This window comes from Phacochoerus africanus, chromosome 9, assembly GCF_016906955.1.
Source record: "Phacochoerus africanus isolate WHEZ1 chromosome 9, ROS_Pafr_v1, whole genome shotgun sequence".
In the NCBI taxonomy this organism is placed as follows: domain Eukaryota; kingdom Metazoa; phylum Chordata; class Mammalia; order Artiodactyla; family Suidae; genus Phacochoerus; species Phacochoerus africanus.
Genome location: NC_062552.1, coordinates 20,327,725 through 20,347,357, shown reverse-complemented (window position 1 = coordinate 20,347,357; position 19,633 = coordinate 20,327,725). Strand labels below are relative to the sequence as shown.

Sequence of the window (19,633 nt, the reverse complement as noted above, 5' to 3'; positions counted from 1 at the left end):
CTAGAAGGAAGGTGAGATAAGCAAGGCACTCAGGGCGCATTGAAGGAGGCACTGTCTTTCAGGCTCTGGCAGCTACAGGGCTGGCATCTGAGAGTAAGAGCCTCCTTAAGTGTTGTAGGCGTCTTACTTGGCTACACTTAAAATACAATCCTAGGAGTTGTCTTCCCTTTTTCCTTCTAGGCTTTCTGAGGTAGTTATAAATCCCCCAAATGCCTATGCAGAATGAGGATATGATAACCTCATTATAGGGGCCACAGAAGAAAAGATGTGGCTGCTAAGCTTTCAATACCTTTAGTTAGTCTCCTTTGTTAATAAATAGTAAGTGCCGGAGCTCCCGTCATGGCTCAGTGGTAATGAAGCTGGCTAGTATCCATGAGGATGCAGGTTTGATCCCTGGCCTCGCTCAGGGGGTTAAGGATCCTGCATTGCTGTGGCTGTGGCGTTGGCCGGCAGCTACGGCTCTGATTTGACCCCTGGCCTGGAAACTTCCACAGGCTGCCAGTGTGGCCCTAAAAAGACAAAAAGAAATACATAAATGAAGTAAAATATTAAGTGCCATACTTTCATTTTTACAGCTCTTTTTCTTTAAATACATCTACGTAAAAGTGAATAGTGTGAAGAGGAAAGTGAAGACAACATAATTTTTTTTTTATCAATAGTATATTAACTTCTGGTATTATGCTGATAGTTTATAGAGAACACAGTCATATAATTTAGGGGGAAGTATCCTAAAATGAATTTATGAAAAACTATTTTATTGTGCTGATGGAACACCCTTGACTGATTTCAAATGTTAAAGCCCAAGGATTTTTTTATTATCGTTGTTTTAAATAGACACTAGATGGCGCTCAAAGATTTTAAGTCGAACAAATAAAACTAAATCCTAAGAATTTTGTCACCATGAGCCAATTTATTTATCAAATCCAAAGCACGTGGAAGAAGCCCTCCGGCACTGCTCATCTCTCTATCCAAAGGCATCAGTGGAAACAGTGATAAAATAAACAGCTCATTAGTGAAAACAGTGCATTCCTGGTTGTAAAGAAATTCTCTAAAAACAGATTAAAATATAAACATTTCTTTGGCCGTCTGACTCATCAATGACGTAGTCGCAGTATTTATTCAAAATTCTGACCAGCAAAGGCCACATCATGTCTCCCTTGTTGAATTATCAGAACGTAGTCTTACTCCCTCCACTCTTCCCTGAGAGCTAAAGTCAGGAGGGCTCTGAGACTAGGAAAATGGTACTGGTGGAAGAACTATAGTGAATAGCTGTCAAATCAAAAGGGATGCAGGATTTCATGAAAAAAAAAAAAAAAGAATTAGTCATTTAGAAGTAATATAAAACAGCCCTCCGTGTCCTGGTATACAGTTTACCATGTACTTTCCGAAAATCAAGGGTTTTTTTGGGATGAACTATTTTATTCTGACACTTAGATAAAATCGATGCGCAACTTTCCTTTCATTGAGGAACCCAGTTTTACGGACATAAAATCTCAAGCGAATGCACAGAAACCAAAGCCTGGCTTCATTATGTTAATCTTAGTGATCACAATAAGGATACCATCCTCAAGGAGCTACAGAAAAACAACAACAACAACAAAAAAAAAACAGATAAAAAGGGAAGAAAAAAATGCACAACTTTTAAAAAGAGGTTCAAAAATAATGCATTAAATCAGATGTGGGGGGCACTCAGCCATTTTTAAATGATAAAGTTTTTCCTCATAGCAATAGACAACATATCTCAATGGTCAAGTGTTCGATTAACTCAGAGCTCCTGTTGTGGCTCAGGGGGTTAAGAATGTGATCAGTATCCATGAGGCGGCGAGTTGGATTCCTGGCCTCACTCAGTGGGTTAAGGATCTGGTGTTGCCGTGAGCTGTGATATAGGCCGGCAGCTGTAGCTCCGATTCGACCCCTAGCCTGGGAACTTCCATATGCTGCAGTTGAGGCATTTAAAAGAAAAAAAAAAAAAGGTTCTATTAATTCTAGCAGAGTGCAATGCTCTTCTTTTTTGACTTAAATCTGGAACTTACTGAGGAACTTCTAGGTTTGGAAAATGACATAAATTCTGAAAGAACTGAAAAACACATCTCCCTTTATAGAATTAGAATCTGGTTTCAATTGTTTGATTTGCCTCTGGGAGCTTTCCTATCACCCACCAGCTTCAGGTCTCCATTCAGATTCAACAGACTCAGTCTTTCCCCAGAATGGAGCATGTCCCTGGCACAAGTGTCGGGTGTTTCTGACATGCACAGGAGCTCCCGAGCAGGTGGGACAAGGCCTGCGGGACGCTCAGCCACTGACCAGCCTCCAGAGGCTGAGGCTCTCCTGGACATTGCAGCCTCAGGGCCAGAGAGAAAACACGCCTTCGTGTTCCATGCTCCGGGCTCTTTGGGGAAAAGCCTTGTGTGTTGGGATTTCTCTTTAATCTCCAGGCTGTTTCTCTGTACCTCTTTTGCCAGTGAAAAAAAAATGAATGGAGGCAAAAAAAGACAAAGACAATAAAGTCAACATAGACGCTCCTCCTCCTCCTCCTCCCCCCTTACCTTCTGCGAGCCAGCAGCCCTCCGCTCCTGCTTGGCCTTCATCTCTGCCAGCAGACCGCTGCCCATCATCTGGACCCCGTACCTCCGTCCTCCCTGTGGGCTGCCCTTGCTGTCACTGCGCTCCACCTTCCCCACCTCCTCCCCTTGACCTTCCTCTAGGGACTCAGGTGTTTTGAGTTCCTCTGCCCGCTCAGCACTGCCATTGTGCTCGGCAGCCTTCGTGTCCTTCCTGGGGGCGTCCACGGCTGGACTTCGGACTCCCGCCTTGGGGGAAGAGAGTTCTTCGGTCGCCAAGACTGCTGGGGACCGGTCACATTTGGACCGGGGTTTGATTAAATTGAGAAAGCCGCTTTTCCGGAAGTCCCGCTTTTTCTTCTCGTCTCCTCCTTCGCTAAGCTCGTGGGACTCTGAGCCTCTTGCTGACCATCTCCTGTGTTGCAAAAGAACAAAGCCTGTTGGGTTGGTTCACAGTACCTAAGATTCCAGCAACCATCCGTCAAAAACGAAATGGGGAGGTTGAGGCTTTATACAGCAACCATTCTGAAGCATTTTTAAAAGCTGACGTCAGAAATAGAAAGGTACATTAAATAGCATCATCCTCTCCACAGGGGAGGAAACTGAGGCGAATACAAATTAAGAATGAGAATCTGGAGTTCCCGTCATGGCTTGGTGCGTTAAGAATCTGACATAGTATCCATGAGGATGCAGGTTCGATCCCTGGCCTTGCTCAGTGGGTTAAGGATCTGGTGTTGCTGTGGCAGTGGTGTAAGCTGGCAGCTGCAGCTCCGATTCAACCCCTAGCCTGGGAACTTCCACATGCCATAGGTGCAGCCCTAAAAAGAAAAAAAAAGAAAAAAAGAATGAGCACCTGAAGTGTCGGTGGTGGGACTGGGAGCAGAGGTGAGTTTTTTTTATGTTTAAGTCCTTAAATCAAGTGCCTCTCCACTGTAAAAATTGCCAGAAAAGCTGGCTCCACTCAAGACACAGGTGGGTGACTGCCTTATTTAACTTGGCAGCACTAGAAAGGACCAGATTTTCCCTTAAGTCTCTGAAATCTTTCCATAATCATTAGATCATATCTGAAATCCCACCCTTAGTGCCCAAACCAAAGTCTGGATCCTTCTTAAATGTAATACCACTGGAATGAGGCAAAAACATGAAAAGACAGGCAATGAGCTTTGGCAGGGGGCTGTCAGAATGAGAATACTCTGAAATGGATGGGGTAAATGTGGAAATGATGTGGGCTGAGGGGTTGGTATCCACACTGCCTTTCACGTAAAGCTGGCAGAATGAAGATCCCTTTAGCTCCCCTGAGTCCCCAGGAAAATACCAGCAAGCGATGGGGTGGCGGTGGGGCGGGGGTGGCGGTGGGGCGCAGGCAATAAGCCCCAGAGTGGAGAAAAGGCAAAAACAGCAGTTTGGAAGCCAAAATAGTTAGGAGTGAAAACTGACTTAATAAACCTGGGCAAGCTGATCCCTCAAGTATTATTAGCAGGGGAGGCCCAGAAGCAAATGAATTTCAGGTGAAGGGGGCAGAATATGTCACCCCGAAATACATATCTCTGGCTTAGGATTATTTTAGGTTATTTTAAAGAAACAGCAGACACAGGGGGAAGGTCTGAAAACTGCGGAGAAGTTTGTGTAAGAGACATTTACGTTTATAAAGAAAATCTCCATTTGTAAGGGTGGGTTTCTCTCTAGAATAGACAGACTCAATCTCTAGAAATTCTTCTATGGGGAAAGCAAGGACTTAAACCTGCATAACAACCTTACCCTTGCTTACCTGGTTCCCAGTAACCTCCCCAAACAGCACCCAACCCCATCTCTCCTTTGTCTTTAGCTGAAGATGGTATTTAAGGTGGTGGCCTGAGCCATTTCTGAGAGTTACTCCATCTTCCTGGGGATCTCCCCCCACCTTTTTTTAAGGACCATACCTGTGGCATATGGGAGTTCCCAGGCTAGGGTCCAAGAGGAGCTGCAGTGGCCAGCCTACACAACTACCACGGCAACACTGGATCTGAGCTGCATCTGGGACCTACACAACAGCTCAGGGAAACGCTGGACCCTTAACCCACTGAATGAAGCCAGGGATCGAACCCACATCCTCCTGGATACTAGTTGGGTTCATTACTGGCAAAGCCACAATGGAAACTCTGAAGGATCTCCCATGTATATGGGAGGTATACATGTTAATACACTTCCGTTGGTTTTTATCCTGTGAATCTGCCTTTTTATTGCAGAGGTGTCTCAGCCAAGAAACTAGAAAGGTAAAGGGAAAATTATTTTTCCTCCTCTACAGAGGAAAGGCTACATATTGAAGAGTGATACCTCATGGTCCCTTTCTCTCATTCTGAATCCCATAATGAAGCAGCCAGGTTAATGCCCTCCAGGCTGGACCTCAAACTTTCTAAGTGAACATGAGAAAAGACCTGAAGATTCTGTCAGGGAGAGCTCCCCTCCCCCAAAAAATGATCCAAGAAGGTCACCCTACACTGAAGCTTGCCACCTCACAACCCCCACTCACAAACTTTCAAGACATCTGTTAGTGCCCCCATTTCAAAATGAAAGAGGAAAAAAAAATATTGCATCCATGATACAAGAATAATAGGAAAAAAAATGTGATAGCAGAAGGAGAAAACTCAAGGCTGGAAGACAAAACTGTAGGAATCTCCCAGAAACTGAGGGATGGAGGGAGGAGCGGCAATAAAAAGAATGAGGTAATAGAAGAGAAAATGTAAAAAGAAAAAAAAAAAGTGGATTAATAGAGGAAATATACAATGTGACTAATGGAAGTTAAAGAAAAAGAATATAGAGGAAAAGGAAGGAAAGAAATTAAGAAAGAAATAATTCCAGAACAATTCCAGAACCAAAGGACAAGAATTTCCAGACTGAAATGGCCCATTAGTGCCTACTAAATGGGTTTCAAAAAAACAAAGCCAAAAACACACACAGAGCCATGTGATCATAAAAATGTCAAAATATTTGGGACAAAGAGAAGATCCCAAATGCTTCTGGAGAGAAGGAAAAGCAAAAACAAGCCACACAGAGTCAGGACTCAAGACAACATTGGATTCAACAATACCAGAAGCCAAAGGATAATGAATGGGGCCAGGTTTTCAAAACTGACAAAAAAATGGATTCCAATCTAGCGTTCTATACCTAGTCACAATATTAACTAAAATGCAAGACACAGGAGTTTCAGAAACTCGCTCCTATGCTTCCTTCTCAGGAAGGTGCTGCACCAAACCAGAGAGTAAATAAGGAAGATAATGACACGCCCAAAGGAACCTGGAAAGACAGAGGAGGTGGCAGGGGGTGTCCAGCAGACAGTGAAGGGAGATCCCAGGAGCACGGCAGGCTTAGAATTCACACTGGGGCAGTCAGATAGCAATGAGGGATGTGCCGAGGAAAACGCACTGAGGATACTTGGGGACATGGAGAGATGTATGCCTTTCCTGGAGATCTAGGGGCTACATTAGTGACAGGAATACAGAAAACTAAAGGAAATGCAAAGGGGGACCATTTTTAACTCCAAGGAAAATAAAAAGCTGTGTAGGAAGGGAAATGTAGCCAAATCATAGCACACTGTGTAAGTCAGCTGTGAATATTTACATGTTTATAATGAAGTAAACATTAAACACTGATGTAACCAACAATTATGACAGAACTAAATAAGATGATGGGGAAAGGAAAAGTAAGAGTGTGTGTGTGTGTGTGTGTGTGTGTGTGTGTGTGTGTGTGTGTGTGTGTTTGTATAAGTTTGCCTGCATGCATTTGGTGGACAGTAGGGTAGGAGTCAACTGTTATGGCTACTTTTAAAAACTGAAAAACAGGACATAGCAACAACCAAAAAGTTTTTTAACAATATGGACGCAAAATAAATAATAAAGGAATAGGAATTAATTGCCTCCAGGGAATAGAGAACAGGAAAAGAAACAAGGGCCTTCCCCCCCCCCCCTAAGTAAAAAGCCTTGAAGAACAGCTGATTAAACTATGAGGAGCAGGTGTAACTTTGACACTCACACTTCCTTTGTACTACTTGATGGTTTTACCTATGCCTAGACCTCTACATTCCAAAATGCCAATAATGTTTTTACATAACAAAATGAGACAAAACACGTCACAGCCTCTAGTGGATTCCGTCATCATTTGATGAACACTAATGCACCTCGTTCTATCTGTGCACTGGAACAGGAAGAGAATCCTTCCGCAGCGGCAGCTTTGTAGCAAGTGGGTTTTACACCTTATAAAGTGTGCTCAGCTTTCATTCAGAGCCTATGATGGGAGGAGACAGCTTTAAAGGCAGAGGTCATCCCACTGGGAGTGAGCCAGATCACAGAGATGATCCACTTCTAACAAAGAGACCATTTCACAAATTCAATCTTAATTTCTAAAGTCTACAAAGAGAAACTCCAGTATTCTCTCTTCATACAGACAGAGACCAAGACTGTCTTGACCTATTCAACCAGTAGTGACCGAAGGCAGATTATACATTACAGTCTGCATTAGATCCCAAAGTTATAATGAAAAACAAGATCCCAACACTGTTTCTGAAGAGCAGCATTCTTTGGGAAGAAAAGACTTGAAAAGCAAATTCCTAAGAGGGGTTTATTTTCCCGATTGGCTTGGTTTCTGTTGATAGCGCTTTTGAATCTTTTACATTGAGAATATGTTCATCCATTGCCCACACTGTAAAAAAAAAATAAAACACCAAACAAACTCTCAAAGGAGTATGTGTGCTCTAACAGATGTGTGCAGAGGATGGAAAAAAAGCGTGTTGAGTCAGCAGGAGAGAAAGAGCAATTAATTTGAGGGGTGGAGGGTGAGAGGTGCATTCAGGGGAAAGCTTCAAAGAAAAAATGATATTTAGGTTGGATCTTGAAGGAGAGGAGAACAGAACTTTCCCCAGTATGCCAAGCTTCAACGCCAGTGTCAAAGAAGACAAATAATTGGGTCTTTTCAAAGCTTATAACGTTCAGTAAGTTATACTGTTATGGATATACAAATTTAACTTACTCCCACCTCACCGTCCTGCTGAGGCAAGATAAGACACATCGATCTACAGAATGGACAAGTTTTTCCCTTCCCTGTGCCCGGCCTGCCCACTCTCAGCTTATCAGGATGGTTTTAAATTCGTTCCCAAATCTGTTATCTCAAGGTAAAGAATGCTTCCCAGACACAAATCCATATTCAGAGCATATTTGGGGATACATCTGCCTTTAGTCAGGGATTAAATAACATGGTACAGATCACACTTAAAGGCTGGAGTATTTCAAATTAAGCTCTTACCATTGAAATTTCTTCTAAGGAAACTCCATCTTAGTAAGAAGAAAATGCAGAGAACTACTTAGAGGTTACCTCGGAAGCCTCTTCAACTAATGCTGTTGGCATTTTGACACTTAAAGCCGTACCATTTGGCAATGATGCAGGGCCCCAAGACACATCAAACTATGAACAAGGAGAATTTTAAAAATACACTTGTCCCTTGAATAATGAGGGAGTTAATTCACATCTAACTTGGGAGTCAGCCTTCGGTCAGTATCCGAGGTTTCTCCACGTCTGCAGATTCAACCAACCACAGACTGTGTAGTACTGCAGTATTTACTATTGAAAAAAATCAGTAAGTGGACCTGTGCAGTTGAAACCTGTGTTGTTCAAGAGTTCCCATCATGGCTCAGCGGAAACAAATCCGACTAGGAACCATGAGGTTGTGGGTTCGATTCCTGGCCTCGCTCAGTGGGTTAAGGATCCGGCATTGCTGTGAACTGTGGTGTAGGTGGCAGATGCGGCTCAGATATGGCATTGCTGTGGCTGTGGTGTAGGCTGGCAGCTACAGCTCCGATTAGACGCCTAGCCTGGGAACCTCCATATGCTGAGGGAGTGGCCCTAATAAAGGCAAAAAGACAAAAAAAAAGGAAAACAAAACAAAACAAAACAAAACCAAACCAAAAACCCTGTGTTGTTCAAGAGTCAACTCTAAATAGTTTCAGCCTGCCCAGGCCCACTGTCCTAGACACATGCCAGCGGACGTGATGAACCCCTAAAAAAAAATACCGTGGGGAGGTATGCTTTGCTGTCTAATTTAGAATAGCACTTCAGCTTGAGTGTGCCTCAGTTACCCTGCAGGGTTTATTAAAACACAGGTTGCTGGGCCCTACCTCCAGTTTCCGATTCAGTAGATCTGGGGTAGAGGTTTGAGGATTTGTGTTTCTTTCTTTCTTTCTTTTTTTTTTTTTTCTTTTTAGGGCTGCATCTGAGGCATATGGAAGTTCCCAGGATAGAGGTCAAATCGGAGCTACAGCTGCCGGCCTATGCCACAGCCACAGCAACACCAGATCTGAGCTTCCTCTGTGACCTACGCCACAGCTTGTGGCAATGCCAGATCCTTAACCCACTGAGCGAGGCCAGGGATCAAACCTGCATTCTCATGGACACCATGTGGGGTTCTTAAGCCGCTGAGACACAACGGGAACTCTAGGATTTGCATTTCTAATGAGCTCCTGGGTGACAGTGATGTTGCTGGCCTCAAGGTCACATGTGCAAACCGCCAGAACAGTAAATCGCATATAAAAAAAATCAATATTTTACTCATTTATAGTAAATGAAAGCGGCTTCGTGCATACTAAGTTTAATTGTAACTCTAAGTAATCTAAATCTGAATTTAAGTAGTATGTTAGTGAAATGACTCTGAACTCACTTGGAATCCATTTTGGTCACCTTCTTGGTGAAAAATTCATCTACACCTTCATCGACTCTGCCCATCAGACCGTTCTGTTCACCATCTTGGGAGACTATGCTGGTAGGACAGCCCTGCAAACCAAACAGGTGTAATATTACTTTATGGTTAACTTCACTTGACAAACATGTATTGCTGAATTCAAGGCTCTGTGATAAAGTCCACAGCCAGGACAAGACCAACTGAAATATGGACCCTTATATCCTATCAGAATAGAAGTACATGTACAACCATAACAAGGGTAGAAAGAAACAAAAGTGAGAAATGCTCCATAAACACAAAGCCCGGGGGGAAGCTTAATAATGACTGCTGTCTTAGAAGCAGCTTGGAACCTAACAGGCTGTGAAGAGTCAAGTGTTCCTAAAGCAGAAGGTGGCATTGCGGGCTTACTGGTAAGGCAAGAGGGAATACATGAAAAAATGACACACATGCTAAGTTTTGAGAATGGTAGAATGGCAATAATTCCAATGGCCAGGAGCCTGAGGTTTACTGGTAGGGTTAAGTGCTGAGTATAAACCTGGCAGATGCTAAAAGTGGCCACTGCAAACCCCCTCACCACCTTTCTTTCTTTCTTGCTGGAAGAACCCTGATTTTAAGATGTGATTACTTCTTTCAATAAGTCAAATATCCAAATATCATCATTCTATCTCCTTGCCTGTGATTGGTAGGCATGGGTATCTGATACAATTCAGGTTAGTGAGATATAAGCTAGTGAATACTTCTTTGAACAAGTCAAATATTCTATTTCCTTGCCTATGATTAGTGGGCATGGGCATGTGATACAAATCAGGTTAATGAGATATAAGGGGGCTCACTGGCAGGTTTTCCTTAAGAGGAAGGGATACACTTTTTTCCTGCATGGTTATGGGAGAAAGTATGTGATATCTGAGCTATCACAACTACCTGGAGTTCAAGAGGAAGTGAACCTGAGGACAAAAGCCATCATGCTGAGGATGACAGAGCAGAAGAGCGGAAACCACCTGGGTATAAGCTGTGCTGAATAAACCCATCTTGAATCCTGATGCGTCTGGATTTCTTGTTAAGTGAGAAAATAAGTACTTCTCATTATTTAAGTTCTTTTTAGTGCAGTATCTTTCATTATCTCTAGTTGAATGAATACGTCCCAGCCAACAATATAAGGACCTATGCTAAAGAGTGTGAAATTTACTTTATAAGCAATGGGAAACCCCAAAGAAGTGGCCTGGCCCAACCTGTATTTTGGTCAGATAACTCTGGGGCAGGGTGAAGGATATATTAGGGAAGCCAGGGATTATAAACAGGGAAATCTGTGCAGGAACACAAATGAGAGACTTCTATAATAGTTGAGCCTCATCTGGCAGAGATGAGGGACTAAGTACTAGGGAAATGAGAACAGAGAGAAAGAAAACAGTTGCCTGAGATGAGGTTGAAGTTTCCAGGCTGGGTGAGTGGGAGCATGGTTCTAGGGAACACAGTTCAAAAACCCAACCTGGAAAATAAGATGAGAAGTTCAATTTCAGGCCATGCTGTCTGAGGTGCTATGGAAATCCAGGGGCAAGTGGTGAAAGCCTGGTTCCCAGGAGAGGAGCTGGTGAGATGCTACAGAGAAACTCATCAATCTAGCACCTCTCTTTGAATGGACAACTCGCAGGGATCTCAGTAAGATGCTTGGTTTGTGTCTGCAATAGTATTAAAATCTCACACAGACGGGGTGTGGGCCATTGAGAAAGAACGTGTATCTTGTCCATTCTGCTGGTTCCCATGCAGGTGCGATATCTAGTCTGGAAGTCTTGCCATGGAGTGGTGGGAAAGTTCCTTTCTGTCCTCTTGATTTGCAAGTTTCAAGTTGCCTCTGGGGGAACCTGGCTCATGGCCACACAGGCATTGTGGAAAGAAAAGACCCATCCTTTGCTTTAAACAATCATCCACTCCATGAACTGGCCACGTCCATTACAAAAATGAGCTGTGCGTCTGAGTTCATGTTCATGAAATGCTGAAAACTGAGCAGGTAACGGATCATAGACCAAGAACTCTGTGAAAGGGGAATAATACAAATAATGATACATCTCGTCGGAACGGTGCTTTATAGTGGAGCAAGGTTTTCCTCTGTATTGCAAGACGGCAGGGAATCGGCCAAGTTCAAGAACTCAGTGATGGAGAGAGCACAGCTCACTGAGTAACTTCTGTTTTGACTCCAAAAGATAAAGCAGCACAGAACTTGCCTCGATTGTTATTGTTCCTTTTGTAAAATAATGGAGGATGGAATCTCACAGTAATAATAGCTCCCTGGGTTTCTATTGTGCTCCACAGTGTACTATTTCATCTTCATACCTACTCTTGGAACTGAAAGGAAAGGACAGTTTTATCATAGATTTAGGTCCATTCCAGATCAAAGAGTGGCTCAGAGGGTGAGAGGTGCCCACGGAGGTCACCCGTCTGATGGATCAGAAGGATGTGAGCCCAGGACACAAGGTCCTAACAGAGACTGCCTCTCAAATTCCTCTTCCCATTGTGAGCAGAAAAAAAAAAAAAAAAAAAAAGTTTTACTAGTATAATTTCTCCTTTCAGCCCCTTTCTTTTTTCCTGCTTTGAAACAGAATTCACAGCTAGCACAAAAGGTCTCTGGACATGAAGAACAATCAGTGGGTTTCAGAGACAGAGGCGCTCAGCGCTCAACAAAGCAGTCTGCTTTCCTGTCCTACAGGACAGGCCACTTTAGTGCTGAGCAGGATCTGATAGATCCACCATCCAACCCTGTCATTTTAGAAATAAAGAGACTAAGAGTAGAGAGGTTAAGAGAAGTCCACCATCACTGGGAGATCTTTAGTGAGATAAGGCTTAAAACGTATCCGTTAAAATAGGCAGAGGTGTCAGCAGCCTGTCAGAAGAGCAGCAGGGGAAAACAAACAAACAAGCAAAAAAAGACCAAAATGAAATGAGGTTTGTCAGAAGAGTTCAAGGCCAAACACACATGCTGTTTTAGCTCAATTGCCAGCCCAAAGGAAAGGAAAGGACACAGAGATATCAGGAGTTCTCAAAATTCCACTTGAGTTTGGTCTTTTCTGTCAAGGAGAATAAACTTCAGACTAAAAGGGGGGAGAGTGTAGCTGTCGGAAGGGAGCGGAAAAACCTCAGCCCTCAGCTAGTTGGATGTGACTTCATCTGTGCTCAGAGAGGATTTTGCAGACAAAATCAGAAATTGCTGCTGTTGGTATTCGAGAGATAACGAAGGTAGATTTTGCACCTCTGGTGCATGAGTAAATGCTAAAAGGATAATTTGTGAACGCTTAGAAGATAAGCTGGTGATTATGAAGACTAAAGACAACTCAGACCACCCTCCGTTCTCATTCTGCCTGGGTTATTAAGACGGAGGCACCAAGAAAACACCGTAGGTGGTGCACCTGGATTTTGACAAGGCAGCTGCCAAATCTCTTCCTGTCTCCACAGGCCGGATGGAGAGCATGGGCAGGAAGTAAGGATAATCAGGTCCATTAGCAGCTCGGAACAAATATAAAACCTGAAGAGCGCTAATTAGAGAGTTGAGTGATCATGAAACACACATATATTAGACAGTAAGAAACATGGAAAATAAAGAGCCAAGCAATCCAGTCAGAAAATAAGGGACCCAAAAGGAAGTTCAACAAAGAAAATGGAATAAAAAGATTAGACAATAAGTAATGAACTTGAGATGATTAGTAAAGCTAATTCTTTGAAAAAGACTAATAAATGAGACCTTGCAGCATAGGAGAGAGGCATTCAAATAGATGAGAACTGAAAAAAAAAATGGGACACAGCTATTGATACAGAAGAGATTAAAAAACTCTAAGAATTCTATAAACAACTCAATGAACAATTGCACTAAGTGAACAATATCCTAGAAAAATAGAAATTACCAAAATGGGAGTTTCCGTCATGGCACAGTGGAGATGAATCTGGGTAGGAACCATGAGGTTGCGAGTTCGAGCCCCAGCCTTGCTCAGTGGGTTAAGGATCTGGCATTGCCATGAGCTGTGGTGTAGGTCGGCAGCTATAGATCCGATTAGATCCCTAGCCTGAGAACCTCCATATGCCACGATTGTGGCCCTAAAAAGCAAAAAAAAAACCAAAAAAACAACAACAACAAAAAATGATCTCAAGAAGAATTAGATAATCTAAATAGACCTGATGAAATAAAATTCATATTCAAGTTTTATTAAACATAAAAATTTTCTCTGCCCACTTGGTCCTCCTCCCTCCCCTTTAGCATGTCCTTTGCATCTGCATTAACCAGACCTCCTTAGGAGATACGCTTCCTTCTTAATCTTGTAAAAGAGTCAGGAGGACCCACTACTCATTTGTACATGCAGATCTGGATTGTGTAAACTTTCAATATGTCACTTGACATATAACTCTTTATCTTAAAAAATGTATATAACTGTGCTTTGACCTCTAACAGGTGGAACTATCCGCAGAGCTTTCTGAAAGACTGCCTCCCAGGTTACAACCCTCAGGCTGGCTGAAATAAAATTTTCCAATTCTTTCTTTAGATTGACTATTGATTACTTTTTTTCACTGACAGATCTATTACAAATCAAATCAAATCCCCAGTTTAGAAAAATCTACATAGCATTATACGCACACAGACCACACATCAGGCCCAGATGGCTTCCCAGGAGAGGAGCAGAAAACCTTTATTACACGCAAACTCTTCTAGAGAATAGGAGAGAGAGTTCCCCAACTGATTTTATGAAGATACTTATAGTGATTTACAATAAAAAATACATATTTGCTCATCATCCCCATTTCTGGCACAGAGCTCCTCAACCCTCGGAATTTTCTAACCAATGAGAGCCATAAAAGTATTTTAGTTATTTCAGTGAGGTCACTTTGGAGCCCATCTAAAGACAGGGGCTGATGTTCAGGGGACCCAACCAAATTTTGAGAGGTTGGAATTTTCAGTTCCGTCCCTGAACTTCAGGGCAGCTGATAGGGCCTGGAAGTTCAATTAATTGCCAATGGCCAATGATTTAAGCAATCATGACTGTGTAATGAAGCTGCCATAAAAACCCAAAAGGACCAGGTTTGGAGAGTTTCTGGGTTGGTGAACATGTGGAGACGCAGGGACGGCAATGGAAGCTTCGTGCCCCTTACCACATACCTTTCTCTAAGCGTCTCTTTTATCTGGCTCTTCCTGAGTTATATCCGTTTATAATAAACCAGCAAGCCAGTAAGCAATCTCTAAGTTCTGCGAGCTGCTCGAGCAAATTGTTTGAACCCAAGAAGAAGGAATGTGGGAACCTCTGATTTATAGCTGGTTTGTCAGTATAGGGAACAGTTGCCAACTAAAGAATGCCACTCACCACGTGGTTCTACCATTAGCCATGGCAGTCACTGATCTTCAACACACCTTGGAAGGAGTTCAGGGCCCAGATCAGGAGTGAGGCTCTCTGTGCTCTGGGAAAATTGGCAGACTAGGCCTTCAGATAGTTAAATATTTTCAAAGGGAAATCTTATGAATTCCATTTCCTGCATTTCCCCATACTGAGAAAAGCATTAAAATCATGAACGAAGATAGCTGTACCTCGTCACTAGCAGCAACCTCCTACCAGGACACGTGCTTGACTGAACATACCCCTTCTCCAAAAATCACACATATGCTGACCTCTCCCCCTACCTCTCTGAGCAGGTCCCTCAGAACATCTGAGAGGCTGCCTCCCAGGCTACAGTCCTCAGTATGTCCCCAAATAAAACTGAAACTCATAGCTCTCACGTTGTGTTTTTATTTTGGTCGACAGTACCATTTATAATAAACCACTAATAGTAAGTAAAGTGTGTTCTTAAGTTCTGTGAGCCATTCTAGAAAATTATCCAGCCAAGGAGGTGGGTATGGGAACCTCCCATGAAGTTATAGTCAGTTGGTCAAAAGTATGGGAGATAATCTGGGACTGTTATCTAAAGTGAGAGTACCACTGAACCCTTCACCTGTTGGGTCTACATAAATTCCAGGTAGTGTCAGAATGGTAGTACACCCAGTTGGTGTCCAGATAATTGAAAAATTAACTGGTGTGTATTGGCAGAGAGTTGCGCACATTTCATGTTAGAAATGTTGAAAGTGAAAACGTATCTTGGCTTTGAGAATTCTGACACCTGGAAAAACTCATTACGGGTGTTAGATGTCAAGGAGAAACTCTAGCAGAGCTAAGATCAATTTACGGTGAATTGAGGCTATTCAATCCATCAAAACAAACCAACCCCAAACAACAATAATATTAAATGACTGCTGCTACTAAATACTGCCACCTTCTCATTCTCCACTGAAAAATGTGGATGATGGAGCCTGTGCGGCAGCTTCACTGAGTTGGTCAACAGAAAAGCATTTTGAAAATCGCAAGCTCTGTGAAATCATAAGGTAGTATATTTTCATATGAACCTAAGGGAAAGCAAGATGTGCCACATTTCTCAGTCCAACAAGGCTTTGGGAAGAAGCTAGATCTATTCAGACCCAGGACCATGATCCATTATCCCAGGACACACGCTTGTACGACAGAGTCCCTAGGATGGAGCAGCCTGGGGAACTGACGCTGTGACTCCCTGCTTTACTGTTGACAAAGTTATAATCTCTCTAGAATATACCTAAGTATGTTCCTCCACCAAGGCACTGTCACAGCTTTCCGCCCTTCTCTTTCAGAAAAAAAAAGGACACAACATTCTCTTTCCCTGGGTCACTGTCTTAATCAAGGGGAAACTTCCACCACCATTTCACATACAGGTGATACTGCTAATGATTCACCACTAGGAAAGAGCCAGAGGAACCACTTTTCAGTAACCACATAGAATCTAGAGCGTTGGATGCTTTTTTTTCCCTATCTGAAAAGGCCTTTCCCTTATTTAAAAGAAGAAAGAAAAGTTTATTCTCTAAGAATACACACATACACACACACACACACAAAAAAGAATATGTATTAGTGCACTAAAAAGTTAAAATCAAGTAAATCAGAAAAGAAAACAGCGGACTAAATTGTTTTTGCTTTTTCTGAAACCATGTCAAACTACTCAGATTCAAGTGAGAGAAATCAACCAAACACAACCAGCCTGGATCTGGAATGAGTAAATGACTGACCATGCAGATGACTGGTTGTGCTGTTAATCCATCTATGGGTACTGAACACCTGCCATATTCTAAACTCATACTCAGTGCTCAGCATACAACCATAGATAACGAACCGTGCACCTTCCTACACAGAGCTTACATACAAGGAGGAGAGCACACTTAGAAAACACTACACGGCAAGAGCTGTAATAAGGTGAAAGCTTCAGGCACCAGGGTAGCAGGGCCTCCATGGAGGGTTGCTCAGGCTGTGCACTGTGCACAACTAATGTGTGAGGACAATCTTCCCTGTAGTCATGCATTCCAGGCAGGTGGGACCACAGGGGCAGAGACAGGGAGGGCTTCCTGGGAGAAGTCTTGCTTCAAAGGAGATCTGAAACATGAGTAGTTATCAGCCCAGGAGGCAGAGGCGATGGCGGTGGGGTGGAGACAGAGGAAGCAATGACAAAAAGACTGAAAAACAGGTTGAAAGGGAGAGATGGAGGGGATATCGAGGAGGAAGGAGGAAAGTGAGGAGCAGGTAGGGCTGGCGGCGGGGAGCTGGTGTTCAGGATCACACCCAGGTTTCTAGCTTGTCGACTGGTGATGCTCCTCGGGCGACAGAGAACATAAAAGATGGGTTTATAGAGACAGACGAGACTCCCAGTTTCGAACTTGTTGAACCTGAGGCTCTCTAGGATATTCGAGTTCAGGAGGCAGGTGACGATCAGAGTCTAGACCTCAGCAGAAGGGGCAGGAGTTAAGGACAGAGACTGAAGCCATGGGTTTAGATGACATCACCCAGAGAGCAGATAATATAACTCAAAGGCACCACTGGAGAGGTGAAGAAGAAAAAACAGTGATGAGTCCGAAGCCCACGGCAGGATGGAGCTCCCTGCGTCAAGTGATGCCTGATTCACCAAGTAGGCTGAGGGCTGACAAGAGTCCAGAGCATTAGGTCAGGAGTGACTACGGGAGGGCAGGTCCAGGGGTGGGTAGGTACAGAGTAAGGACCTGGGTGGGTTACAGTGATGGAAGGTGAGGAAGAAAGACCAGAGGCACAGGCACATTTTTCAAAAAGTCTGACTGCAAGGATAGAAAAGACATTAACCAAAGAGAGACCTGGGGTCAACTGCCCCAGGGCTCATTGGCACAAACACCTCAGTCCTCTCCTGAGGGGAGAGCAGGACGCTGAGAGACATGCCACCCACCTGGTTCCCCATGTCCACCCTCTTCTCTACCACTCACATTTGTGGGTTGTCGAAAGCCAGGGCACCAGAGCAGGTCAGAACAAGGAGGTGGGGGAGTGATGGGTGCAGTCCCAAATCAAATGCAAACAATTCTGAATCACAATTCTTTGGCACTTATTTCCCATCTTCTCAGACACTCTAAAGTTCTATAGGTGTGCCTGTTTGTCTCACCCACATGACTGATATCTTCCGAAGGACTTCCAAGGAGCAACTCTGTTCTAAAAAGGCACTATTTTTTTTTTTTTTTTGGAGTTCCCATCGTGGCTCAGTGGTTAACGAATCCAACTAGGAACCATAAGGTTGCAGGTTCCATCCCTGGCCTTGCTCAGTGGGTTAAGGATCCAGCGTTGCTGTGAGCTGTGGTGTAGGTTGCAGACGTGGCTTGGATCCTGTGTTGCTATGGCTCTGGCGTAGGCCGGTGGCTACAGCTCCGATTAGACCCCTAGCCTGGGAACCTCCGTATGCGGTGGGAGTGGCCCAAGAAATGGCAAAAAGACAAAAATAAAGAAATAAATAAAAAATAAAAAGGCGCTAATTTTACAGTGTTGTCTTTTCCAAAACTGTTGAGCAACTATGAGATATTCTGCATGAATACTGCACGAATATCACGCACGTAGAGGTTCTGTTCTCCTTAACTACAAGCTTTCACGTGCACAAGGTGCGTTTCTAAGACGCTTCAGTTCCTACCCACCTCCCCCCAGGACAGGGTGAAGGAGAGACATGGCCCCTTGCCCACCAGCCCACCTACCGCTGCATGGGTGGATTGCTGCTTCTTAGCCCGTCTTGGTCTTAACTTGGTAAAGTGCTCCAGCTTCTTTCCTTCCTCGGAGGGCAAGTCCGAGATAAACCCTGAGCTCCGTTTCTCTTGTCTGATGGATGGGAAAGGAGGGTCTTCGATGTGAATTGGCACTTCTTCCAGGGCTTTATCGAGGTCAAACTCCATTTCTAAAATAAAACAAAGCCCCAAGCTCAAGCTTACTGCATAGAGATGGATAAAAACGTTCCTAAACGTAAATTTACTTCTATCACAGAAAAGCAAACATCCATTCACAAATCACTTAATTCTCTTTCTCAGTATTTACTCAGCACGCATCCCCAAGACGTATCTTTGAAGTGGTCTGAGGTCCTTGTTGAGGCTGTTTCATAGTTATATGGAAAGGACTGGCATTAGCAAAATACTCACCAAAGGCCCTGGAAACCGGCCGCAGCATTCGGCTATGGATAGTCTTCCTTTTGGATTTAGGAGTCATCTAGCAATAAAATAAAGAAAGGACTTAGGTATGCCCAGGAAACTTGACTTTCAAACTTTAGAAACATTTGGGAAGAGGGGGCTAATGTGTGGAATCAGTCGTTTTAAGCTCAGTATTTGTTTTACTTCTCTAGAGGATGGCTGGTAACATCTGACAGCCTGATTGAAAAGACTAAGCCATTGCTAAATGTTTACCATTTTCTCAAAAGCTGAAGCCAACTTCTTCCCTCCAGCCCCACTCAAATTTCATTTACGTAGCAAAAACCATGAACAATATAGAATTGAACTCCAAGCTGCACATGAGAATATTCAAGTGGATATAAGGAATAAAGACTGAAAGATGGTAAAACTCTTAAAAAAAAAAAAAAAAAGATGGGAAAAGCTAAAACTTGAAAACACAATTATTCACCGTTCATTATCACAGCAATATCAATGGAAGCAACACTAAACTCTGTCAGTTTAATTATTTAGAAGTTTAACTGTTTTGTTTCACATTTCTGCCACACAGATTTTGATCTTTATATGATGGGCCAAGACCAAAGACCATAGCAAAAAGTTGTTGTCATGGGATGTAGAAGTCTCTGTCTGCTGTCACTTCTCAGTAAGACGTCTTTGATCCTGACGGTTCTTTTAAAAAGGAAGCCAAAACCCGAATGAGGGTCAAAACCGCTTAAGAGTATTTTTCTGTCATTGGTGTCAACTGTTGATTGTGTAAAGTCAAACTTAAAGAAGACATGAGCTTCTCCCTCAAAAGGATCAAACATATCAAAGCTGGAGGGACCTTGGTCATCACCTCCATAAACAAAT

At 43.3% G+C, this 19,633-nt stretch overlaps 1 protein-coding gene across 3 annotated transcripts in view; it reads right to left on the bottom strand.

The window, feature by feature from the left end:
* CARMIL1 (capping protein regulator and myosin 1 linker 1) overlaps positions 1–19,633 on the bottom strand; it is a 313,277-nt gene that overhangs the window by 16,507 nt on the left and 277,137 nt on the right. For all 3 annotated transcript variants that reach the window (XM_047797118.1, XM_047797119.1, XM_047797121.1), the window contains exons 30-33: positions 18,761–18,827; positions 18,326–18,522; positions 9,244–9,356; positions 2,547–2,976 (exon numbers count right to left, since the gene is read on the bottom strand). In XM_047797118.1, coding sequence (XP_047653074.1) covers positions 2,547–2,976; positions 9,244–9,356; positions 18,326–18,522; positions 18,761–18,827 — 807 coding nt within the window. The remainder of the gene's footprint in view (positions 1–2,546; positions 2,977–9,243; positions 9,357–18,325; positions 18,523–18,760; positions 18,828–19,633) is intronic.